The following is a 22,259-nucleotide window of genomic DNA, read 5'->3' as shown; positions in this document are numbered from 1 at the left end:
AACTGTCCTATATTAAGGGTTTCCACTAGGCCGGGTTGGTTCGGATTTTACAATTACCAAATCAAACCAATTGTGTCGGGTTATTAAATCTGAAGACCAAACCAAACCAATAAAACTCGGGTTTTTCAATCTCGGTTTTTCTCGAGTTTTTGGGTTTTTCGGATTTTTCGGTTTTTTTTTCCGGTAAAATCTTCATAGAACAAAACATATAATGTATGCTCAAAATATTTCTTTAATCCTAGTAAGACGCAACTATATAAAGTATTTTCCAAGAAAATAATACAAAATATGAGATGTTTCATGGCATTATCCTAAAATTCAATAATAAAATTATGTAATATAAATATTGCTAATTAAAAAGCCATAATAAAAATAAACATAATCTAAAAGTACTAAGTCATGCTAAAATAAATAGACTAATAAGGGAGTATTAATTACATGAATAAACGCTAAAGAAAAATAAAAATAGATTATGCATTTTTATCTAAATTATTGCAAAACAAAAAATAGATATTCAATACATTCTCGTTCGTAATATTGAATTGAATGTCTTTTGTTAGCATTAGTATTGATTTGATTTTGGTTTGGGTTTTTGTTAGCATTATTTAATTTACTAATGTTAATGGTAAAAATAGCACGGTATAGCCAGTTTTCGGACTGGTCATTCAAAAATAGCCAGCGTTTACAAAGTCAATAAAAAATAGCCACTATTTTGCTGCAACAGAGACCGGTCCAGCATAATATACTGGAGTTCGGTGCACCTGTGTATGAACTCCAGCATATTATGCTGGACCGGTATACTTTGCTGACTCCAGTATAATATACTGGAGACTGGAGCACCAGTGCTCCAAACTCTAGTATATTATACTGGACAATTATACTTGCTGGACTCCAGTATATTATGCTGGAGTTCTAGTGTACTTATATTTGAACTCCATCATATTATGCTGGAGTTCCAGCATACTTATCCTGGAACTCCAGTATAATATGTTGGAGTTCAAGCATACTTATGCTGGAACTCCAGTATAATATACTGGCATATTTTTCGAGTTTTGAACAACGTTTTCGCTCAGATTTATCTTTACATGAAAAGTGGCTAAATTTCGATTACTTTTGAAATTGAGCTATTTTTGAATGACCAGTTGTAAATCTAGCTATTTTTGAATTTCTCCCATGTTAATGGCTATAAAACTTATTGGAGCATTCAAAAGTTCTAAGTTCAACCTTGAAATAATACCTTAAATGATAAAATTATGAAAAAATTTAAGAAATATTTATAAATTACATCACAATAAGTATATTTATATATTAAATATATCTAAAATTTCTATATATGTAATGTCGGGTTGGTTTGATTTCGGTTTGACTTTCTTTAGTTAAAACCAAACCAAACCAATTATGGCCGGGCTTTTTTTTTCCAATACCAAACCAAATCAAACCAAATCATAATCGAGTTTTTCTTCTCGGTTTGACTCGGATTATCGAATTGGTGCGGTTTGTCGGTTTTCTTTGTACACCCCTAATTTCCACATTAGTTTAGTCCTAATTATTTGACTCCTAAAATGGATAAAACTCGTTTACCATTTTTTAACCGTCAATGACTCAATGTTGAAATTTGACAAACAATCCATGTATATGTATTTTTTTTTTCCTAGTGATGGAAAATGTATATAAATTTCCCCTTTTTGTTATGAATACTTTAGTATACCATTTTAAATTAGCATACCGTTATTTCATGTTCTCATATTTATTGTTCTCGTTAGATAAATATTTCTCAAAAAAGTCGCTCTCAAGTTTAATTGAAAATAAAATATACAGCGAGTTATTCCCTTCTGAATCAAATAAATTAATCTAAAACTTTCAACATTGGATTTATCTTTCAGTAAATGAAGCAAAATTTAACTATTAGAGTTATTTGATTGGGAAACAAATATCACATATTCCCTCCGTTCACTTTTACTTGTCCATTATTCTAAAAATAGATTTTCACTTTTATTTGTCCACTTTCGCATATCAAGAGAAAAAAAATTATGTACTTTTCTTGTTTTGCTCTTAGCATTAACTACTCATTTCAAATCATTTTTCAAATCCAGTAAGACTATACACCAATTAATATAAGTATCATAGTAAATTATGCACTTTATTTATTATTTCTTAAAGGGTGTGCAAAGTTTAATAGTGGACAAGTAAAAATGAACGAAGGGAGTAATTAATTATCCTGGAATAAATTATCTCAAGATTGTTATCCCAGCATCCCATAGGGATAAAATAACATTAAAATCCTAGAATAATTGATATCGGAAATAATTATACCGCTATTTTATCCCAACCAAATATGTGATAAACTCATCTCAAGTTTATTTTGAAATTAATTATCTATTATCCCTAGTACCAAACGAGCCCTACGACTTTTAGCAAGGGTAGAAGTGTCTTTACATCATTCGTGGGGGGTGGTGTATGAATCAAGCTTGAAAATGACACGCTATTTATACCTTAGATTACAAGTAGTATTAAAAGCCATATCGTAATCTAATCGTTTTCTTGAAAATATATTTAAATAACGTAAGTAAAAGTTAAAAACTCAGAAAGCCTTTTTGTAGTTTGTTAAATTTCGTACACTACTTTCTACTTGGGATTCGTCCCATTTTTCAATTCTCATATCATTTCTCCTCAGACTTTTTCTCTTCAAAAAAAGGCAAAAATCAGCAACTGTTTGTTTCTTTAGTTCTTTTTCAACTTCCCTTTGAGTTCTCTTTGTAAGGTACTCATTTTTTATGGTTTATTGTTTATTTTTCTTGAAATATAATGCATTTTTTTAAGGTTATAGTTTCATAGAGTTTAAAGCTTGATTCTTTTTTGTTTTCTTGAAAATGGTTTTTTTTTTTTTTGGTTAATTATTTATGGTTTGGTGTTTGTTGTGAAAACTTGAAGTCAACAAGTTTACAGCTCTGTGGAGAATGAATGATAGAAAAGATTGGTTAATCAGAAATATTTGCCAAAATTTTGTATGAATGTGTTTTATTTTTTCTGTGTAAAGAGATTGAATTTGATTTTATATTTTGCTATCATAAAGATATGATCTCTTTTTGTCAGTAAATTATAAAAAAGACAAATTTGGCACGTGGAGGAGATTTAAGGGTGAGACCTAGTGGTCAATGAGGTGGATTGTGAACCATCAGGTCTCGGGTTTAAATCTCGCAAAATCACTAGGTGATTTCTTCCCATCTGTGCAATCCTTGGTAGATAGAGTTACCTGATATATGTGCTGGTGCGAGGTAGCGGTATCTCGTGGAATTAGTCGAGGTGCGCACAAACCGGTCAGACACCACAACTATCACAAAAGTAAAAAAAGGTCATGAAATGTAAAATGAGATGATTAATAGTTGTGGATTTCTGAAGCAAATAGTTGTAATGTTAATAGGTAATCATGTAAATACAATTTAATAGGTAATTGTATATTAACTAGTACTTTAATGTTAATAGGTAATCATGTAAATACAATTTTCTGGAGTGAATGGTGTTGTAAAATGCTTATTCTTCTTGATTTCTTGATTGAATTCATTATGTTTCGACCTTACTCGATTCTTGGTGAAATATTCCTTTCATAGTCTTTCTTTTGGCACTTCATAGGACCTTCAGGGTTATTATATCTTGGATAACATCAATAGATTGTAAGAATCATCGGCATTTCAATATTCTTTCACTGCGACCTACTTCTTCTCGTGTGTGCTTGCGCTTGTGTACTGAGGAAGAACGAGATCACGAGGGGCGGGGGGATAGAGTGCTTTGTATACTGAGTTCAATGACCGATAATCGTTAGTTTTAATAGGAATCTGGCTCATTAATTTTACTTGAAGTTTAAATAGGAGATAAAGTTCAACTAACATCAGAAGGCAAGCATGCAGTTCATGTTACTTGAGATTATGAACAATTATTGCAAACAGATGATATCAGAGAGTTCTATATTTGTTGTCTTAACATTGGTAAAAAATACTGAATCGTAACAGTGCTTATCCGGAAAAAAAAGAGAAGAAAAATAAAAAACAGATAATCACCCCTAGCTTTCTATTCTCATTTCAGGAGTAAGGAAGGGTTTTGAATAATGTTCTTCTTTCACTTGTATTAACGTGTGTAGATTGAGTTTTGCTATGAGTAAGTGTTAATTGTTCTGTATATCTATTTCCCAGGTCAAAGCAGGGGAAATTGTTTTAAAGTTGGATGTGTGCTTGAGCCTTTTTTGAAAATCTTGGCCCTTCCTATCCAGTTAAAACTCGAAACTTTCTGGAATTATGCATGTCTGGTCCTGGGGCCACTGTTGATGATATTGAAAGAACAGTAACTTTATCGGATAGGACGAAATCACTTGACGCCATTCATGATAATAACTACATTACAAAATTGACAAATGGTGAAGTTTGTCTTTCTTCTGAAACCACCAACTTCAGAGTTGGGGAGCTCTTATTACCAAATGGGGAATCCTACTCCGGGTCCCTGCTGGGAAACATACCCGAGGGTTCCGGAAAGTATATTTGGTCCGATGGTTGTCAGTATGATGGTGAGTGGAGACACGGGATGAGGCATGGGCATGGGAAACTAGAATTTCCTTCCGGTGCTGTTTACGATGGTGAATTTTCAGGTGGTTATATGCACGGCGAGGGGACGTATATTGGACCTGATAAAGTGACCTATAGGGGACGCTGGCGGTTGAACCTTAAACATGGTTTAGGATATCAAATGTATCCAAATGGAGATATTTTTGAAGGATCATGGATTCAGGGAACACCAGAAGGACCGGGTAAGTATACATGGGCTAACGGGAATGTCTACTTTGGAAACATGAAAGGAGGGAAAATATCGGGGAAAGGAACTCTCACTTGGATTAATGGCGATTCGTATGAAGGGAGCTGGTTAAATGGTACAATGCATGGCGTTGGTGTGTATACATGGAGTGAAGGTAGTTGTTATATCGGTACATGGACACATAGTCTAAAGGATGGAAAAGGAACATTTTATCCTAGTGGTAGCAGGCTTACGGCCGGTCAAGAATTGTACCTTAATGCTTTGAGGAAACGAGGATTATTGCCGGATATGAGAAAACAAAATCAAGTCTCTCATATCCATCATGCTGCTTCAGTTGATATGGGAAATGTCAAATTAGTAAGTGGTAACCAAGGATCATATGATAAGCGTCCAGAGAGAAACCTGTTAAATTTCGAGCAGTCTCGGCCTACAAATGTTGCTCTCGAAAGGCGATGGAGTCTTGAAGTAGCCATTGAGAAAGTGATTGGACATGATTTAGATGGAGACATGGAAGACAATATGAGTGCTCCAATTTTGGAAAGAGAATACATGCAAGGTGTCCTAATCAGTGAGGTTGTCTTGAATGATCGGTTTTCACCACCATCCGGAAGAGCCAGAAGGAGGCAAAGGAAACTTGCAAGGGAATTGAAGAGACCAGGTGAAGCAATCATAAAAGGGCACAGGAGTTATGATTTAATGCTCAGCCTTCAACTTGGGATCAGGTGCACTACTTGTGATTGCTGACAACCTTATTGCTTGCGTTTGTTGTAATATGTTTTCCTTGTTCTCCACCCCCCTCCCCCCATCTTATTTACAGATTATCTCACTTATGCTGGTCTTTCTTGGGTCTAAATTTTTCTATTGGTTCCTTGAAACTACATATTGTGTTATTATTGTATAGATCTTCCATGCTATTTTGCTAGATTTAATGAATTTAGGAAGCTACTTTAGGTATGTGTTATTTTCTCTAGATAAAGAGAAAAGAAAGAAGTCTGGAGAAGGGGTTACATCAGCATCACATCTTTAGCTAATAATCACGTGTTTCTCGAGTATTTGCATGTGCATACAAAAGAATAGTGGAAATTTTTCCTATAAGTCTTACTTTTCTTTGTGTCACCATGCATAGATTGAGGACTAGAATGTCTCTGAATATCATAGGAAGTCAAAGGAAGTTACCATCTTCTAGACGTCATCTATTCATAGAACTTTGATTTGGAAGTATTTGCTCAAAGTTTTATAGTACCGTCCAATAGTTTTGTGTAAGTTAATGTGTTCAAAGGAAGAAATCATGAAACATCAATTGGATAATTTAGGTTCTTCTTGGGCTATTCAGATGGAAGTCTACAAAGTAGTCTCTAACTTTCAAAGGGCGGGGAAAGGTAATAACAAAAAAACTTGGCAAATACTCTGACGATTTTCCATCCCAACCATTCTTTTATATTTAGAGCTTCGGTGCTAACAACTACTAAATATTTCGTCGGGTTTGCAGAAGCACTACTTAGGCAGATAATTAATGACATAAATAAAGGGGAAGGGTTAGAGATAACTGAAAGGCAAATCTGAAGTTAGAAAATTCCTGAAGTGGAGTTAGTATCAAAGTTAGCATCTTACACAACCTACTCTGATATTTTCTTGAATTACTCCTGAAGTGGAAATAGCATTGGATGTGAGGAACTTGTGTGCAAATATAGCTCTTTTTTCCCATGAAACTAACTATCGAGATGGCTTTATTTGCTCCTTTTATCTTATATCAAATATATGACCAGTTGAAATGTGACCAGATACACAGTGGGAAAAATTACACCTATACAAAGACGAGAAATACGGGCTTCAGATTTTGGTCCACGTGCTAGCTTTTGGATGTATTTTCCTAAAGAAGGATCACAATTGACACCTACACATCAGTCCGAAGATTTCAAGTGGAAAGATTATTGCCCAATGGTCTTCAGGTTGGTGGTTTGGAATCTTTTCTCTGACAATGGTTGATAAACTCTAAGCAGCTCTTAATATTTATTGGTGTAAGCTTCATGCACATTGGGTTTTTCTTTTTTGTTGGCTAGATGTGGTTTCATTATGCATGTTCCTTTTGTGCTTTTTTTTCTTTAGATATGTTAATGGCATGTTCTTCTGCTGAACGAATATATTAGATCTCCCAACTGACTTTATAGTTTGTACATTGGATGTACATCTGTAAGTAGTGGCTTTATCTTCTTTGACCTCTCAGTTCTGACTCCCCTTTTCTATTCGTAAAGGAAAAACTCTAGTTTGTACATTGGTAATTGAGTTCTCATTGATGCTGATTATTCGGTGATGTGGCAAAAGGGAGAGTAGTGGCTTTGAATCTAGACTTTTCCCCTTAAGAGGAACACCTTCACCAACTGAGCTAATCCCTTGTGTCCTTTTCCTAGATGCTATTTCTTGGTGCTTTCTCACAGATTCACACTGATTTATTAGGGTTCTGGATTTGCTACACGCATATATAGCAACTGAAATGAGTTCCCTTGTTGTATTCTTTGGGGAAGCTGTATAACTAAGTCCTCGATATGGTTTTATTCCATTTATCATATGCCGACTTAGGTGCTTTGTTGTTAAAGTAGAGTAGCTTCTTTGTGTCCCTTCTGTAGATGCTTTTTCTTGTTAATGTTGATGTATTATTAGAAGTTCAAGCTAGCTTGTTAGACTTTTTGATTTCTACATACATATGTAGGAACTAATATGGGTTTATCTTCTTGTAGGAATCTGAGGGAGATGTTTAAGATTGATGCTGCTGATTATATGATGTCAATTTGTGGAAATGATGCACTTAGAGAGCTTTCTTCTCCTGGGAAAAGCGGCAGTGTGTTTTTCCTGTCTCAAGATGACCGTTTCATGATTAAGACATTACGTAAATCTGAAGTTAAGGTGTGTAATCTTGACTTAAACCTATCAGTTGATATACCTAAATCTGAAGTTACAGTTGTAAGGCTCATACTTGTGTAAACAGCTCCTTTTTTTTTACGTCAACTAGATTTTGAAGAACCTGTTTAGATGTCTCTTTTAAAGCTTAGCCTGTAACTATTTCATTGGAGTTCCTTTTACATATAAAGTTGGGTGAAAAGAGAACCTCATGACCATTGATTTCACGTGTAGGTTTTGCTGCAGATGCTTCCGAATTATCATCGTCATGTCAAGACGCATGAGAATACTCTCATCACTAAATTTTTTGGACTTCATAGGATAAAACCTTCCAGTGGACAGAAGGTAATATACTTGTAAATATAATAATTATATCTTGCATATATAAAAGGATTGTACTGTATTGTGTCCATATACTTGTGTTAATATTGCATTAAACAATAAATTTTAAAAAGAAAACTTCTATTTTATTGTGGCTTACAAAAGCTGTTTGGATTCTAATTGCTCAACAATTCTTTCCAAAAAAAAAGGGAAATCGATGTGGTAAAACCCTTGCCAAATTTTCCCTGCCTAGGAGTCAACAGTGGACCTTTCCCACTTTGCTCCATTGTGACTTGAACTCGCAACCACTTTTTGTAAGTGTTGCACTATTGTGACTGTAAAAACCTCGCTTGTCTTGCTCTACAATTCATAAGGGTTTAGAGATAAGTAGAGCTCCAAAGGTTATATTGAATGTTAATGTAGCTTCTTCTGTCCCAATAAAGGAGGCATTTCTTCTTCTTTCATCACCATTGAAAGCACTTTGTCCCACCTATCAGAAAGGCCCCCACCCATCTCTATGACTTCGGAGAGCTGCTAAATAATGAGGTTCGGCATCTGCTTCTAACTTGACCTGAGCGGTTATTGAAACGAAATTATTTCAATAAATTATTATGGTGAGTTTGGATTTATAAGTGTTTAAAAAGTAATAGTTTGGAATATGCAAAATTAAAGTAATAAGATGTCAAATCCAGTATGTGATAACATAAAATTGTATTCATTTGTTTTAATTTAAATTGTTTGAGGGGGAAACTTTTATTAAGAGGTCAAGTTGCACTAGAGGGTTTTGACCTAACGATCAATGAACCGCAGTAGAGGCAAAAAAATACTAGGTAATCTTTTCCCATCAGTTTAAGCCTAGCGAACATAATTATGGTATCTGTGCTGGTATAAGGTAGCAGGTATCCACTCTCTCTACGGTTTTACTTGAACTTCTCAAGCTCGGACGCATATGCAATTGTTAAGGCAAGGCGCTATTGTACCAGTGGTGCTTGATTCAAATCGTTTGTCTAAAGAGGGTGTAGCGATAACCAAAATGTGAATTAGTCACGGTATGCGCAAACCGATCCGAGCATTAGCTGTTACTAGAGGAAAAAAGGAAGAGATCAAGCTTTCTGGAATTAACCGTTAAGGAAAGAAGGGCAGGTTTATTAGTTGGAGGGAGGATCACGTAATGATAATAGTAAACATTTCAAGATGAACTGATAAGGGGCGTGGAGAAGAATTAATTTGTGGATTGGGAGTGATAAATCAGAATCTTGCTAAAAAATTCTCTTTGCATCCATGATGTTGTTTGAAGAAACTTTCACAGAAAATAAAGACTGTTTTATATACATAGGACTTATACTTTTGTAACATTGATTTTTGCAGTTCCGCTTTGTAGTAATGGGAAATATGTTTTGTACGGAGTTGAGAATCCACCGAAGATTTGATCTTAAAGGTTCTTCACTAGGGCGATCGGCAGACAAGGTTGAAATTGATGAGAACACAATACTTAAGGATCTAGATTTGAACTACTGCTTTTATCTAGAGCCTTCTTGGCGCGAAGCTTTATTAAGGTGAGTGACTTCTAACTTAATAGTCCTTATTTCTCTGATGTACGTACATTTTTTACTTTTCAGTTGCTGTTCTAACTTAATTATGTAGTAATATCCAGGGGTTACCAGTCACCATGTAACGCAGATAGCTTATAAAGCTTCTGTTCACAGTAGTGTATATGGCAGGACTTGTTATTTGTTTTATTTTTTAAATCTTTTGGATGGTTCTTAAAAAATGTGACCCTTAAGTTTGGTCTGCACTTTTAGCTTTAATCATTTTACTCAAAAATATCTTGTGTAATTAGTTTTCTTGTGATTCAACTTTGACTGAACATGCTAAACTGACCAAAGTAATGATGAGCCAATTAGCATTTTGTCCTTCGCATTATTTTTTAGAAAATGGTAAATACTATTGATGTTAAAACCAGCACTAAGAAAGTGCTGTGGTTACATCCAAAGAGAGCAAAAGAAAAGGGAACCGTTAAGTAAATTTCTGATTACCTTTTAGTATAAAGAGCTTGCAGAGGAAGCATTTTCGGACTTACAATTTGACACCAGGATAGTAGATACTTTTCAAGTAGACCACCTGCTTCAGTATCTTTTCCGATTTGTGGACTGTAAATCTGGTCTTGAATAAAGTTTGCTCTATTTCATGGCAAATCTTAAATTCTTTTTTTTCCCTTACTTTTTCAATTTCGTCGTGACATACATGTGTGTTTGTTTGTACAGGCAGATCGAAATCGACAGTAAATTTTTGGAGGAACAGCACATTATGGATTACAGCCTCTTGTTAGGTGTTCATTATAGAGCACCTCAACACCTACAATCTCTCATCTCGTGCAGTGGACGCACCACAGTGGATGGATTAGAAATTGTTGCAGAGGAAGGTTTGTCTCTGAATATGAAAATTAATAATAATATGCACCTGAATTTACATGAACTACTTATTTAAGGCGTACCACTTGGACAAAACAAAAGTATGACCTGATAGCTTGTGGCTATTCTGTTTATCCAGTCCGTAATTTATACAAATCTCGTCATATATTTATTGGTGGAGTATTCTGTTTATTCACTAGTTGGAAACATGTACAACTATAATACCAACACACAGAAGGATATATTATTCCATTATGCTCGGCCTGAGGTTAAGTGCACTCTAAGGGGTCGTTTGGTTTGAAGACAAGTTATGATGGGATTAGTTATGTTGGGAGTAGTTATCCTGATATTATTTCTTATTTACTGTTTGGTATGTTGTATTAATTCTGGGATTGTCAATTTTACTGCTTTATCAGTTTATCTTGGGATACCTTATCCTGGGATTACTATTCCACCCTTTGGCAGACATAATGTTCTCATGGTACTATTTTTAATCCTGGGATAACTTATCACAGGATTAGTAACCAAACAAGGGATAAGGCGGTACCAAATTTTTATTCCAGGATTATTTTTTGCTTATACATCATACCAAACGACTCCTAAGTGACTAATAGGCATAGGGTTCACTCTCCTGATGTATTAATGATGACTTTGGACAGTTAAATCCCTAAAATGGGGAATAACTAGCCATTGTTGCTTCAAACTTGTACTGGTGGCACCTTATCATGCCCGATATTTGTGGAAAGAATGGATTCCTGAAGATTTATCGATTTTTTTTGCTTTATCACTGTTTCTATAAACTATTGTTTTGTTCTACTACTACAGAGTCTCTGGAGGATGAAATATCGCCCCAAGGCCTTGTTTTGGTCCCACGCGGAAGTGATGATAGCGTGGTTGTGGGTCCTCATGTCAGAGGCAGCCGATTACGAGCGTCATCAGCTACTGGCGACGCAGAAGTGGACCTCCTCCTCCCAGGGACAGCAAGGTAATTTTTCACCACGCTTGACGTTAGTATTTTCCTAATCCAAGTTGACGCGGAGTTGATCCTTTTCGTGTTTGGATTTTGGTAGTGACAATTGTACATTCCTAAAAAAAATTTCTTTGCCTTTCTAACAGACTCCAGATTCAGCTTGGCGTGAATATGCCAGCAAGGGCGGAATATATACCAAAGGAAGGTCAGACGCAGGTTTTTCACGAAGTATATGATGTTGTATTATACCTTGGGATAATTGACATATTGCAAGACTACAATATAAGTAAGAAGTTAGAACACGCATACAAATCGATTCAGTTTGATTCTGTGTCCATTTCTGCTGTGGATCCAACATTTTACTCGGAGCGGTTCTTAGAGTTCATTCGGAAGGTCTTTCCTACGCTTGCAGTGGCAACTTAGAAGAGTTTGAACAGTATATTTTTACCGCCATCCTTAGCTCTTAGCATGGAAATTCATCCGAACCTGAGAATGTTTGTAGCCTTTTCCCAGAGGGTGGCAGAGGATACAGCTATTGTTTTGTATTTATTGAGTGTGTACAATGCGGATCACAGCTCTTCTTGTTCATAGCAATGCATATCAGATTTTTCTTTACATGTCTTCATTTTTCTTAGTGTTGTATTATTTTAACAGCTTTCTAGCATCGAGTGATCAGCTGGCAGTTACAGCAGCTTTATATTTCCATGTTCAAGATATGTTCCAAGTATTAAGTACAAAAACTTGGTAGAAACGGTACATGATTGTATTTGTGGGTGAAGCCTAGAAGTCGGATCAAGGAGGAAAAAGAAAATAAGATACAAGATTGGATCACCCCCATCTCCATCGATAATTTTCAATTATTATTTATCGAAAACTCGTACTTAGGAGTTGATCTTTTTAATTCTTTGAATTGGGCTGGCGGATAGATATTCTCGTAAGACGAATCCAAGAAGAAATAGCGGCGACCACTGTCAAATATATTCTTCCAATAAATTATTTCAAAGTTCCAATAGCATGCTTGGGTACACGAATAAGCTCTAAGCTGAAATCTAGTTCCAAGGGGATGAAATATCTTATTGTTACTTTATGTGCTGTACTATTACTAACCTGTGCATTTGCTAAATCCACCCAATTCCCCCTTCATATATAATGACCTGATGCCAAGATTTAAAAAGTTCTGTAACAGATTGCTTTCTTTTGATGCAGCATACAAACAGCATTAAGGTACTACTTTGTAATAAAGCCGGTATTCTATTACATCTACCTCCAAAGACTTTCAGATGAATCAGCTAAAAGATAGAACAGTTTCGGTCAACATAGCATGATTTTTGTTAGGGCCTAACCAGCATCTGACCCTTAATACAACAACTGAGTTACAGACTTCGAAATTACCAAAAAAAATGAACTAAACTGCTAGGTAATATGGCCTCAGCTCATCAACCCATGTTGGGTGGTGGAGGTGGTGGGCGCATTCCTTGTCCTTGCATCTGTTGGCCTGGAAAACCTTGTGGAGGCATCATTGGAGGTCTCCCCATGTGTCCACCTGGAGTGAAATTAGCCATTGCGCCGCCACCAACTGGAGGAGGTGGTGGAGCAGGTAAGTTGCCTCCTGGTGGCATAGGTCTTGGTCCGTTGCCCATAGGGGGAGGGGGTGGAGGCATAGACCCAGGGGTAGATGGTGGCCCTCTGGGTGGATTCGGAGCTCCAGGGGGGAGACCATGTGGTGGTGGTGGGGGCGGCGGTGGAGCTTGGGGTGGTGGAGGTAGAGGCCTGGATGGGGCACCAGGTGCTGCTGTCCCATTTGCTGCAGGAGCAGGTGGTGGTTTGTTGGTCTCTGGCGGCTTAGTCTTGAAGTATAATTGCAACTGAAATAGATTCACCCAGAAAAGAGTTAAAGAGGTTTTACCATGAAGAAATTAGTAAATTTTGGAAAACCTGTTGAGTAGGTGCCTTACAAGTTTGTAATTCAGAAAGTGAGAAGGCTTACAGTGAACATTTTCGAGTCTGGATCCCAATGTGAAAAGAACTTGGGAGTTGATTTGTCAATCTCAGTGCTTGGAACCTGAATAATGCAAAGGAATCAGTTCCATGATCAAATAACCAACAATGGAAACAAGGTGGGAAAGACTATGTTCGGCTATGGGAAAAAGTTACCTTAAATGAAATGATCTCATATGGTTCAGCAGCGAACAGAAGAAACTGATATCTTTTGTCAAATGGTTGGATTTTCTGTCCAAAAGGAAAGAGATACAGAAGATTAATACCCAGTTAATCTTCAAAAGATAAAAAACTACTTATTCTTCCACATGTAAATCCAGAGAATAGGAAATTGAATAGTACTCTGTTAGAAACAGTAGAACCACTCAAGAAAAGGATATTTTGAGATACAAACCTGCTCAAAGGAGGACATGAATCGGTGCCTTGGCTTTGTATTGTCTTCAATCTCAGGATATTCAATCTGCACCATAGCCAAAGACATGAAACTATTAGCTTTTTGATAAAATTTAGTTTAAAAGTCATGAAACTATTAGCAAGTACAAACTTCTATAAAGTAAGAAAAAGGGGAAAACCACAGAAAATGGAAGGTAAATTTGGCCAGCAAAGACTCCTTTGGTACTTGACGAAATGCACATGTAATACTGTAAACGTCCATTTCTTGCAATCTGCAATTCTCTATTACAATATATACTTTGAGTATGTGACAAGAGATTGGTGCACTATAATAACCAAAAGAAAATAATTAAACAACCCACAATTAGTCTTAAGTATTACTACTCCCTCCTATTCATTTTGTGTCTTATTTTCCTTTTTAGTTTATTTAAAAAAGATAGCCTCTTTCTTCACCTAAGGGTGTGGCCTAATGGTCAATGAAGTGGATAATAACCATGAGGTTTCAATTCAAATCCCAGCGGAGGCAAAAACACTAGGTGATTTCTTCCCATCTGTCCAAGCCTTGGTGGACAGAGTTAACTGGTACTTGTTGCTAGTAGGATGTGGCAGATATCCCATGGAATTAGTCGAGGTGCGCGCAAGCTGGCCTGGACACCACATTTATTTAAAAAATGCCTCTTTCTATATTTAGTAATTTAAAATTCAACGTTCTCATTTTACCTTTAGTGACACTCCCTCATATGAATGACATATCATGTTTAAGACCACAAGATTCAAAGGATATTTTTGGTATGTTATTCAAAAGCTTCTTTTCATTCTTAAACTCCGTGACTGTCTAACGGCTAGTCCAACTATTTAACCATATTCTAGCATTATGACATTTTTAGCTCAAAATCTGGATAAGTCCTGCTGCCTTATTTTACTGGTTCACCTTCATACAACAAATCGAGAAGCCATGCATTGCACCCAGAGTACAGGGCTTGGTCTCAATGTTGTTACTTGGTACACTAGCCTCCAAAGTTTTGAAAGACATGAGAGTTGCTTTTATTTTCTACTTTCTATTTTTTGGGCAAAGCAACATGCCAAAAATATGCAGCCCAGCTGTGTAACCCAGACGCATTTTGTAGATATCAGGTAGACACCTCCTTTCTCAAATACCCCCACAACTGCGGCCTGCAGATTGGTCTTTAACACAGATTCTTTTGAAAAGACAAACATCTTCCATTTGATTAATTTCTCTCGTTTCTCATACCCCAGCAATCAATATGGTAGCTTACAAGTTGGAAATCATCTAAACTCAGGAGCCAAGTTTGTTCTGACTGAGACTAGTACACGACTAGTCAAATCCATATCCTGACAATGTAAAGCTATCCCAATATACTCTCTCCATTTCAATATATGTGTTTTAGTTAGAATGAGCACGAAGTTTAAGATTGTAAGACTTCAATCTTGTGGTCTTAAATTAAAGGTGTGTATAACATCCCAAAACTTTACATATTGTGGTTTTTATATGCCATGTCATTTCTAAAAGGGAATGGTTAAGAGAAAAGTAGGAATGCTGGAATTAAGAATTTAAAATTATAGAAAGGTGACATTCTTTTTGAAACTGACTAAAAGAAAAATAAAACACGAAAATTGAGAAAAAGGCAGTATTAATTAGGTCAAATTGCTACAGCTACGGTAGGAACCATCTGATATCCATCTAACCATAAAAAGGTGTGTTCCAAAATACGAGCATGACAAGCAGATCAAATTTACATCGATAAAACGAAAACAAGAAAAGGCTTATCGATCCTAACAGGTATGTCCATTTCGTAGAACGTGACAGCAAAATAGGGGGCCTAAATTACTTTAGTCGAACAACCATATGCTTCAAAAGCAAAGAACATTTTGAGGAGCTCACTAGAATACATAATTTACCAAAACCTCTTAATCGGGCTGAACAAATCAATGTAGATTTTCGTAACTCGTCCTTTTTAAACATATCATACAACAGCCTAATAAACTGAATTAGTAAATCTTTAGTATACAATAATCTAAAACAATTGCAAAACTAATGTCATATTTCAACTTTTTTTGGATGTACTAAACCCTACCTCCCTCTCCCCAAAATCCCACTTTCCACGAGCCAAATGGTGGCTTTCCCACTTTGCTCCCTCAACGACTCGAACCCCCAAACTCATAGTTGAAGGAGGAGAGCTACTTCTGATAGGCTATCTCTCCCTTGTCTCATTTTGATCTTTCAAATGATAGTTCTGAAGTTCTTGATTTCCACAATGAAAAAGATTTGACTTCCGCCACATGTAAAAAATAATGTTATTCTATTCGAACGATTAGGAACTGCTGAATGAACAACCATTGACAGAAAACAATGCTCAGTAGCCTTAAATTGGCAGCAGACACATTGTTGAAAGTTAAAGAGACAAATGGAAAATCTAACCTGGAATAGAAGAGATCGTTGTTTCGTCTCTGGATCAAATTGCTTGGTCACCCGGTAGCCAGGCCTACCAATTTTAACTGCAGATCCAACCCCATAAAAAAATTAGCATATGACACTCAAGAATTAAGGAAAATGGATAATCAGCCACCAACAAAATAAAACAATTTCTCAACGTGAAAGATAGTCAAACTATGATAAATCATCATGACATTAATTCATTTGCACCCAGGTAAAAGGCCAAATAGTTATAGATGATTCATAAAGCCAACCCAACAGAATGACTGTACCCCTTCTATAAGATCTATGTCTTACAAGAAATCACACTTCTTGATTATATCCACACACTAGTGACTAGTTACAATATTTAAAGAACCTAGGTCAAGTATCTTTTGCTAGTTGGTGGATTACTTTCTTATTTTTTTTAGGAAAACTGGATTAGCTTGCTTGCACTTTGCCTATTCTACTGTGTACAACTCTCTGTCTACCAAATCTCAGGCGGATGAGAAGATATCACCTAGTTTTTTTGCATTTGAACCTGGACTCCCATGGCAATCTATTTTCAACTTCATCCACCCTTGGGTGCTAGAGGATAAATTAATTGTAGGAATTAAATTTTCTAAAAGAACTTTCTCTAACCAAAATCTAATGGCACATAATTGTGACTAGCTTTTTACAATGATGGTGTCAGGCGAAATTACACTCAAACTCCATAGTTGTACCACCAGTAGAAGTAACTGTTAACTCCGCCCATCAAGGCTTAGGTAAATGGGAATAAACTTTTTGCCTTTACTGGAATCAACTCTAGTCTCCCATTTGTTCGATCCCGCTTCATTAAATGCAATGCCACACCCTTAGGTGTGGTCACAGGTAGAACCAGGAATTGAAGCTTATTGGTTCGAGCTTCTATTCCTGGGAGCAGTACATAATCGTGGCTAAGGGTAAATAAAGAAGTATAATGTTAAACCCTAAATCATATTCCAAACTCAACAAATAATAACAATAACACTAACATCTCTTACATATCACCAGAATTAAGTCCCAAATTCAAATAACAAAACTCATCTACTGATAAAAATTACTGTAAAATACGGGGGGGGGGGGGGGAGGAGAAGGCGATTTTAATTGAATCATTACCGTTTCTTTTGAGAGTGACTTTGCGCTTATGAGGCTGAGGTTGAGCGGGAGCATCCTTAGCTTCACGAGCAGCTCTTTTAGCTAAATTAGTCTGATGCCGTTTCCCTTGTGTGTGCGCCAAGTAATTCCCTTCGTTGTTGTGCAACGTTAAGCAAAGCTTACATTCATAGCTTCCCAGATGGTTTCGCATAAAGTAAGGATCTTTTGCAAGGTCAATGGTTTCTAAGGCCAGCCGTCGCAGCCGTTCACGGCGGTCGATGGCTTCGTTCTGGGCGGAGGCGGCGCCGCCGCTTCCCGGCTTGGAACCCCATTCTCTGTCCATTTCTTCTTCGTCACAAAATCCGACTCGAAGAGCTACAGATGCAAGTAAAATTGATGTTGTATAGAGCGCGGTTGGTTCAGATGGATCGGGTCAGTATCAGTTGGACAACCAGGCCCATGGTATCTTTACATAAAAGCCCATTAAATTCACTATTTACTTTTTTTATTCTATATATATGAATTATACACTAATTCTATACGATTATATATATATATATATATATATATATATATATGTGTGTATTATTTAAACTAAATTATATATTTGTTACCTATTTTTGATTAATACAATTGTGTGATCAGCTATTTAGGTAAATTCTTCTTTTCTTCCTTTAAGCCTACATCAAATAGGTTTGAACTTCAATATTTACAAATAATGAGTTAGCTATGAAATACTATTTTCTTCACTCATCATTTTCAAAAAATTTACAAAAAGAAATTAGTCCATGTTAAAAAATAACTTCAATTTCTACAAACTATATTCCAACTTTCAAATATATATTTTTCAATTTCAACTTAGATATTATTCAAATGCCTACTTAAGTTGAAAACCTTTCCCTTTCTCGATTTTTTGCTCTATTTGGTTTAATTATCTGACACTTTTTTTCATTTTAAAGCATTATAAAATTTTTTGGCACCATTTCAATTTTGATATTGTTTTCGAGTATCTTCACCAAAATGTCTTTCTAGAGGTCACTTTTTAAATTATGTTCCTGTTGGCTTAGTTAGCTAAATTTTACATTTATATATATATATATATATATATATATATATATATATATATATATTTTGCAGACAAGTTTAGTCCATTGGGTTAATAGAAGACATAGTTTAAATAGTGGTCACAAGAAAAGGCTATTTCTGCAAATGTCCCGGCTATTTGGACATAGGACTTGGTCCCCAGACTTTATAAGGCAAAAATTATAAGAGTTCTAAAGTTAACAGAATGATGTATCAGTTATAGCAGACATTTTATGTTGAATGGCCATATGCGGCAATCATCAATCTCACACACACACACAAAATATATATATATATATATATATAATATCAGTTATAGCAGACATTTTATGTTGAATGGCCATATGCGTCAATCATCAATCTCACACACACACACAAAATATATATATATAAACGCTCATTACATATGTACGAGAAGATTTCATGCCATAAACTCATCTGATTATTGAGATCGTGGGCGGATTTATAGCCTAGGACACGTGAACCTATAATTTTTTTCATCAAACTAGATATTTTATGTACATATTATCTAGAATTGATCTAATATTATTTGCTAATATCCGTGTTCTAAATAAGATAAATGGTGCATTTGACTAAGAGTGTGTTTGGTAGGAAGGAAAACATTTTCCGAAAAGTATTTTTCAATTTTCTCTTGTTTGGTTGGCGTAAATGTTTTGAAAAATATTTCCTTATCAACTCATTTTCCTCCAATTTTTTCCCGTCAAAAGGAGGGAAACATTTTCCAAAACTCTCTTTCAACCTTCTCCACCCTATTCCGCATGCTCACCAACCCCACCAATGCATCCTCAACCACGCCACCCCAACCTCTACCCCTACCCCTACCACCGACCACACCCTACCCACCCCAACCTCGCCCACCACCCACTCTAAATAGAGCTATTATTAGGAATACTTTTTTTTCATACAGTAGATAGAATACTTTTTTTATTTCAACAAAATGAGTATATTCTTTTCATGATGTAGTAAAAGTATTTTCTTTTTTTCAACAAAACGAGTACTTTCTTTTCATGATGTATAAAAAGTAGTTTCTTTCATTTTAACAAACTAAGATAGTGTTTGGATTGACTTTTAAGCTGGTCGGATAAGCTTTTAAGATCTTTTTAGCTTTTTTTAGTGTTTGGCAAAGTCAAAAAGTACTTAAAATAAGTTAAAAATTGCTTAAAACTAGCCAAAAGCAATATGCTAGGCAACCCCAACTTATTACTTTTTGGCTTAAAAGCTATTTTTGCTGGAAACCCACTTTTTTTAAGCCAATCCAAATGGGCTATAACTATTTTATTATCCTTAAATAGAAAATGTATTTTTTTTCCCCAACAAAGCGAGTAATTTCTTTTTGTGACGTAGAAAAATTATTTTCTTTCATTTCAACAAAAATAATACTTTCTTCATGATGTAGAAAAAATATTTTCTCATTTCAACAAACTGAGCCCTTTTTTTCATGATGTAGAAAAAATATTTTCTTTCGTTCAACAAACTGAGTAATTTCTTTTTATGTTGTAGAAAGATACTTTCTTTTTCAACAAAATAATATATTTTTTTTAGTTATCGAGCTCAAGTTTTAACGTTTTTGTGCGAAAAAGTAAAGTATCATAATAGCTATTTTGGGTTGGTGTGGTTTTTGAAAAGAATAACTAAATGTTTGAAGAAAATAGAGTTTGGGGGAGAGGGGGTGTGGGGGGGGGGGGGGCAATGTAGGAAATATGGGGATTTTGGAGAAGGTGGGTTGAGGAGAGTAACATAAAATTATATTTTCCTAAAAATATTTTATACTCTCTAACCAAAATTTGGAAAATATTTTTCGCAAAAAGATTTTCACTCGCCAATTAAACAAGGGAAAATAAATGATAGAACCATTCATTTTTCAGGAAAACATTTTGTAGGAAAATATTTTTCTTCCTACCAAATACACCCTGAATGCTAAGTTATTTAGCTAAAGGAGCATGAATCAATTCCCACTTAATACTTTCTTTTTTCTCCTTTCTTTAATGGTGCACTTAGAGGCGGAGTCAGGATTACTAGTTTATGTGTTCGGGATTCAAATCGTTTTAAACTACTGGGTTCTAAATTAATAATTTATATATATATTCAATGAATTTTGTATGACAAATACCTGGTTCGAACTAAAGCTACTGAATTCAGCCGAACGTCGTTCGAAACACTCTAGCTCTGCCCCTGGGTGCACTCATGTTATAAAAATACCAGCTCCTCCTCTAATTGAGATTTACACTATTGATGGGGATCTTAACCAATTTTTTTTTTTTTTTTTGGAGATATAAGAATGAAAATGAACCATGAAAGCTGATCAAAAAGAAAATATGAAGACTTGCATGAATCTCAACTTTGAAAATAAGTATACTCAGACGTAGATTTGTTTTCGGACTTGAGAAACAACCACGAATTAATAGAATAATTGTCGACTCAAATTTTTCAACCTATAGTTACCATCTTTGTTAATTAGTCAATATATAATTATACAAAAGAATGAAAAAGGAAAATAGGGTTACACAAGAAAAAGTAGCTAGAAAATATTGTTTAGCCTAAAAAACGAATAACAGTTAAATTTGTAAGTGGTTTTAAGGATATGCGGATTAATTTCAATACAAACTATAAATTGTGTCAGATTAAACAGATAAGGGATTGAATAAATTGTCAGACCGCTTAAGGGGGGTTGTTCCGGACTCAATAACAGCCTTCACGAAGTGTTTGCCCTCGATTCCTAATTCACATTAACGAAGCACTGATGAACAAAAGCAAGAACTTTGAATAATAGAGAAAATAATAGTATATTGCTTTATCTGTATGCGGGTGAAACCGAACCCTTGAGACGCTTTAGTTGCCGATGAAATAAACGGAGTAAGAGACATGACGACAAGGGACCGAGATAAGGAGCCCCTCAAGCCGGGTTCCGGGGGCACAACGCCCGCCCTCGGGACTATCCGGGCCATGACCCCGGAACTGGTTCAAATCTCAAAAGACTTCAGAGAGCATTACCGAGCAACCAAGCACGATTAACAAAAGGCCATGATATCCGTGACCAACCATATACCATGGCGTGGATCTCGGCACGTACCGGTGGAAATCTGGTGATTAGTTAAACGGAAGATTTTTTATCTTTTATAGAACTGTACTTAGAGTAGGACTCCCTTGCTATATAGGGGGGAGAGGGTTCAAATTATTCATTACACACTGTAACACACATATAAGGCAATATACTATTATTTTCTCTGTTATTCAAAAATTCTCACTTACTATGTATCCGAAATCGAGGGCAGACACTTCGTGAAGGCTGTTATTGAGTCAGGAACCACCCCCTTTACGCGGTTTGACAATTTATTTTGTCCTTTATATGTTTAATCTAACGCAATTTATCGTTTGTATTGAATTAATCTGCATATCCTTAAAACCACTTACAAATTTAATTGTTATCCGTTTTTTAAGGTAAACACACACAAATTTATTTTATATATATATATATATATATATTATAGATTCATATGTACATATTTTATTCAGACAAAGTAGTCCAACCTTAAAAAAAATATTTTCATCTTGATGTAAATTAACCTCGTTTCTAGTCAAATCCGTTTTATTGCCCAAAATATGTACGTATGAATTCATGATAAATGAGACAGCTATTAAATTGACCACAAAACCGCAACAAACATCAATTTTGTTTTCTTATGTGTATTATTGTCAATTTTGTGGAGTACTTTTGGGTAGGAATATGAATTTGAATAGTAGAAATCTGGTGCTTTGTCTTTGATACATCAAAACTTCTGATGTTGACACTGGTCACTCTCAGAAGGTGAACGAA

General features: G+C 35.5%; 2 protein-coding genes across 2 annotated transcripts; one reads left to right on the top strand and one right to left on the bottom strand.

Moving 5' to 3' along the window:
• The first annotated feature begins 2,638 nt into the window (after positions 1-2,638).
• On the top strand, positions 2,639-12,012 carry LOC104240105 (phosphatidylinositol 4-phosphate 5-kinase 9-like). The gene is made up of 9 exons (XM_009794888.2): positions 2,639-2,761; positions 4,188-5,522; positions 6,582-6,749; positions 7,536-7,701; positions 7,930-8,040; positions 9,385-9,572; positions 10,281-10,438; positions 11,253-11,412; positions 11,544-12,012. The coding sequence occupies exons 2-9, from the start codon at positions 4,294-4,296 to the stop codon at positions 11,818-11,820; spliced, it is 2,457 nt and encodes an 818-aa protein (XP_009793190.1). The 5' UTR covers positions 2,639-2,761; positions 4,188-4,293; the 3' UTR covers positions 11,821-12,012.
• Positions 12,013-12,563: 551 nt separating this feature from the next.
• LOC104240106 (uncharacterized) lies at positions 12,564-17,721 on the bottom strand. Its single transcript, XM_009794889.2, has 6 exons — positions 17,363-17,721; positions 16,229-16,305; positions 13,790-13,855; positions 13,552-13,626; positions 13,385-13,459; positions 12,564-13,262 (listed from the first exon to the last, which is right to left on the bottom strand). The coding sequence occupies exons 1-6, from the start codon at positions 17,682-17,684 to the stop codon at positions 12,834-12,836; spliced, it is 1,044 nt and encodes a 347-aa protein (XP_009793191.1). The 5' UTR covers positions 17,685-17,721; the 3' UTR covers positions 12,564-12,833.
• Between the last annotated feature and the right edge of the window lie 4,538 nt (positions 17,722-22,259).

This window comes from Nicotiana sylvestris, chromosome 7, assembly GCF_000393655.2.
Source record: "Nicotiana sylvestris chromosome 7, ASM39365v2, whole genome shotgun sequence".
NCBI lineage: Eukaryota > Viridiplantae > Streptophyta > Magnoliopsida > Solanales > Solanaceae > Nicotiana > Nicotiana sylvestris.
Note: the sequence above shows the minus strand (reverse complement) of the source record. Positions and strands in the feature narration are given on the sequence as shown.

What these genes read in the sequence shown, in the direction of transcription:
- LOC104240105 (XM_009794888.2), top strand. Translation starts at nt 4,294, where the DNA reads ATGTCTGGTCCTGGGGCCACTGTTGATGATATTGAAAGAACAGTAACT. An exon ending in AGAAATTGTTGCAGAGGAAG is followed by an intron (nt 10,439 to 11,252) that starts GTTTGTCTCTGA and finishes CTACTACTACAG; the next exon opens with AGTCTCTGGAGGATGAAATA. An exon ending in CTCCTCCCAGGGACAGCAAG is followed by an intron (nt 11,413 to 11,543) that starts GTAATTTTTCAC and finishes CCTTTCTAACAG; the next exon opens with ACTCCAGATTCAGCTTGGCG.
- LOC104240106 (XM_009794889.2), bottom strand. Translation starts at nt 17,684, where the DNA reads ATGGACAGAGAATGGGGTTCCAAGCCGGGAAGCGGCGGCGCCGCCTCC. An exon ending in AGTCACTCTCAAAAGAAACG is followed by an intron (nt 16,306 to 17,362) that starts GTAATGATTCAA and finishes TTGGATCTGCAG; the next exon opens with TTAAAATTGGTAGGCCTGGC. An exon ending in CAGACTCGAAAATGTTCACT is followed by an intron (nt 13,263 to 13,384) that starts GTAAGCCTTCTC and finishes AATCTATTTCAG; the next exon opens with TTGCAATTATACTTCAAGAC.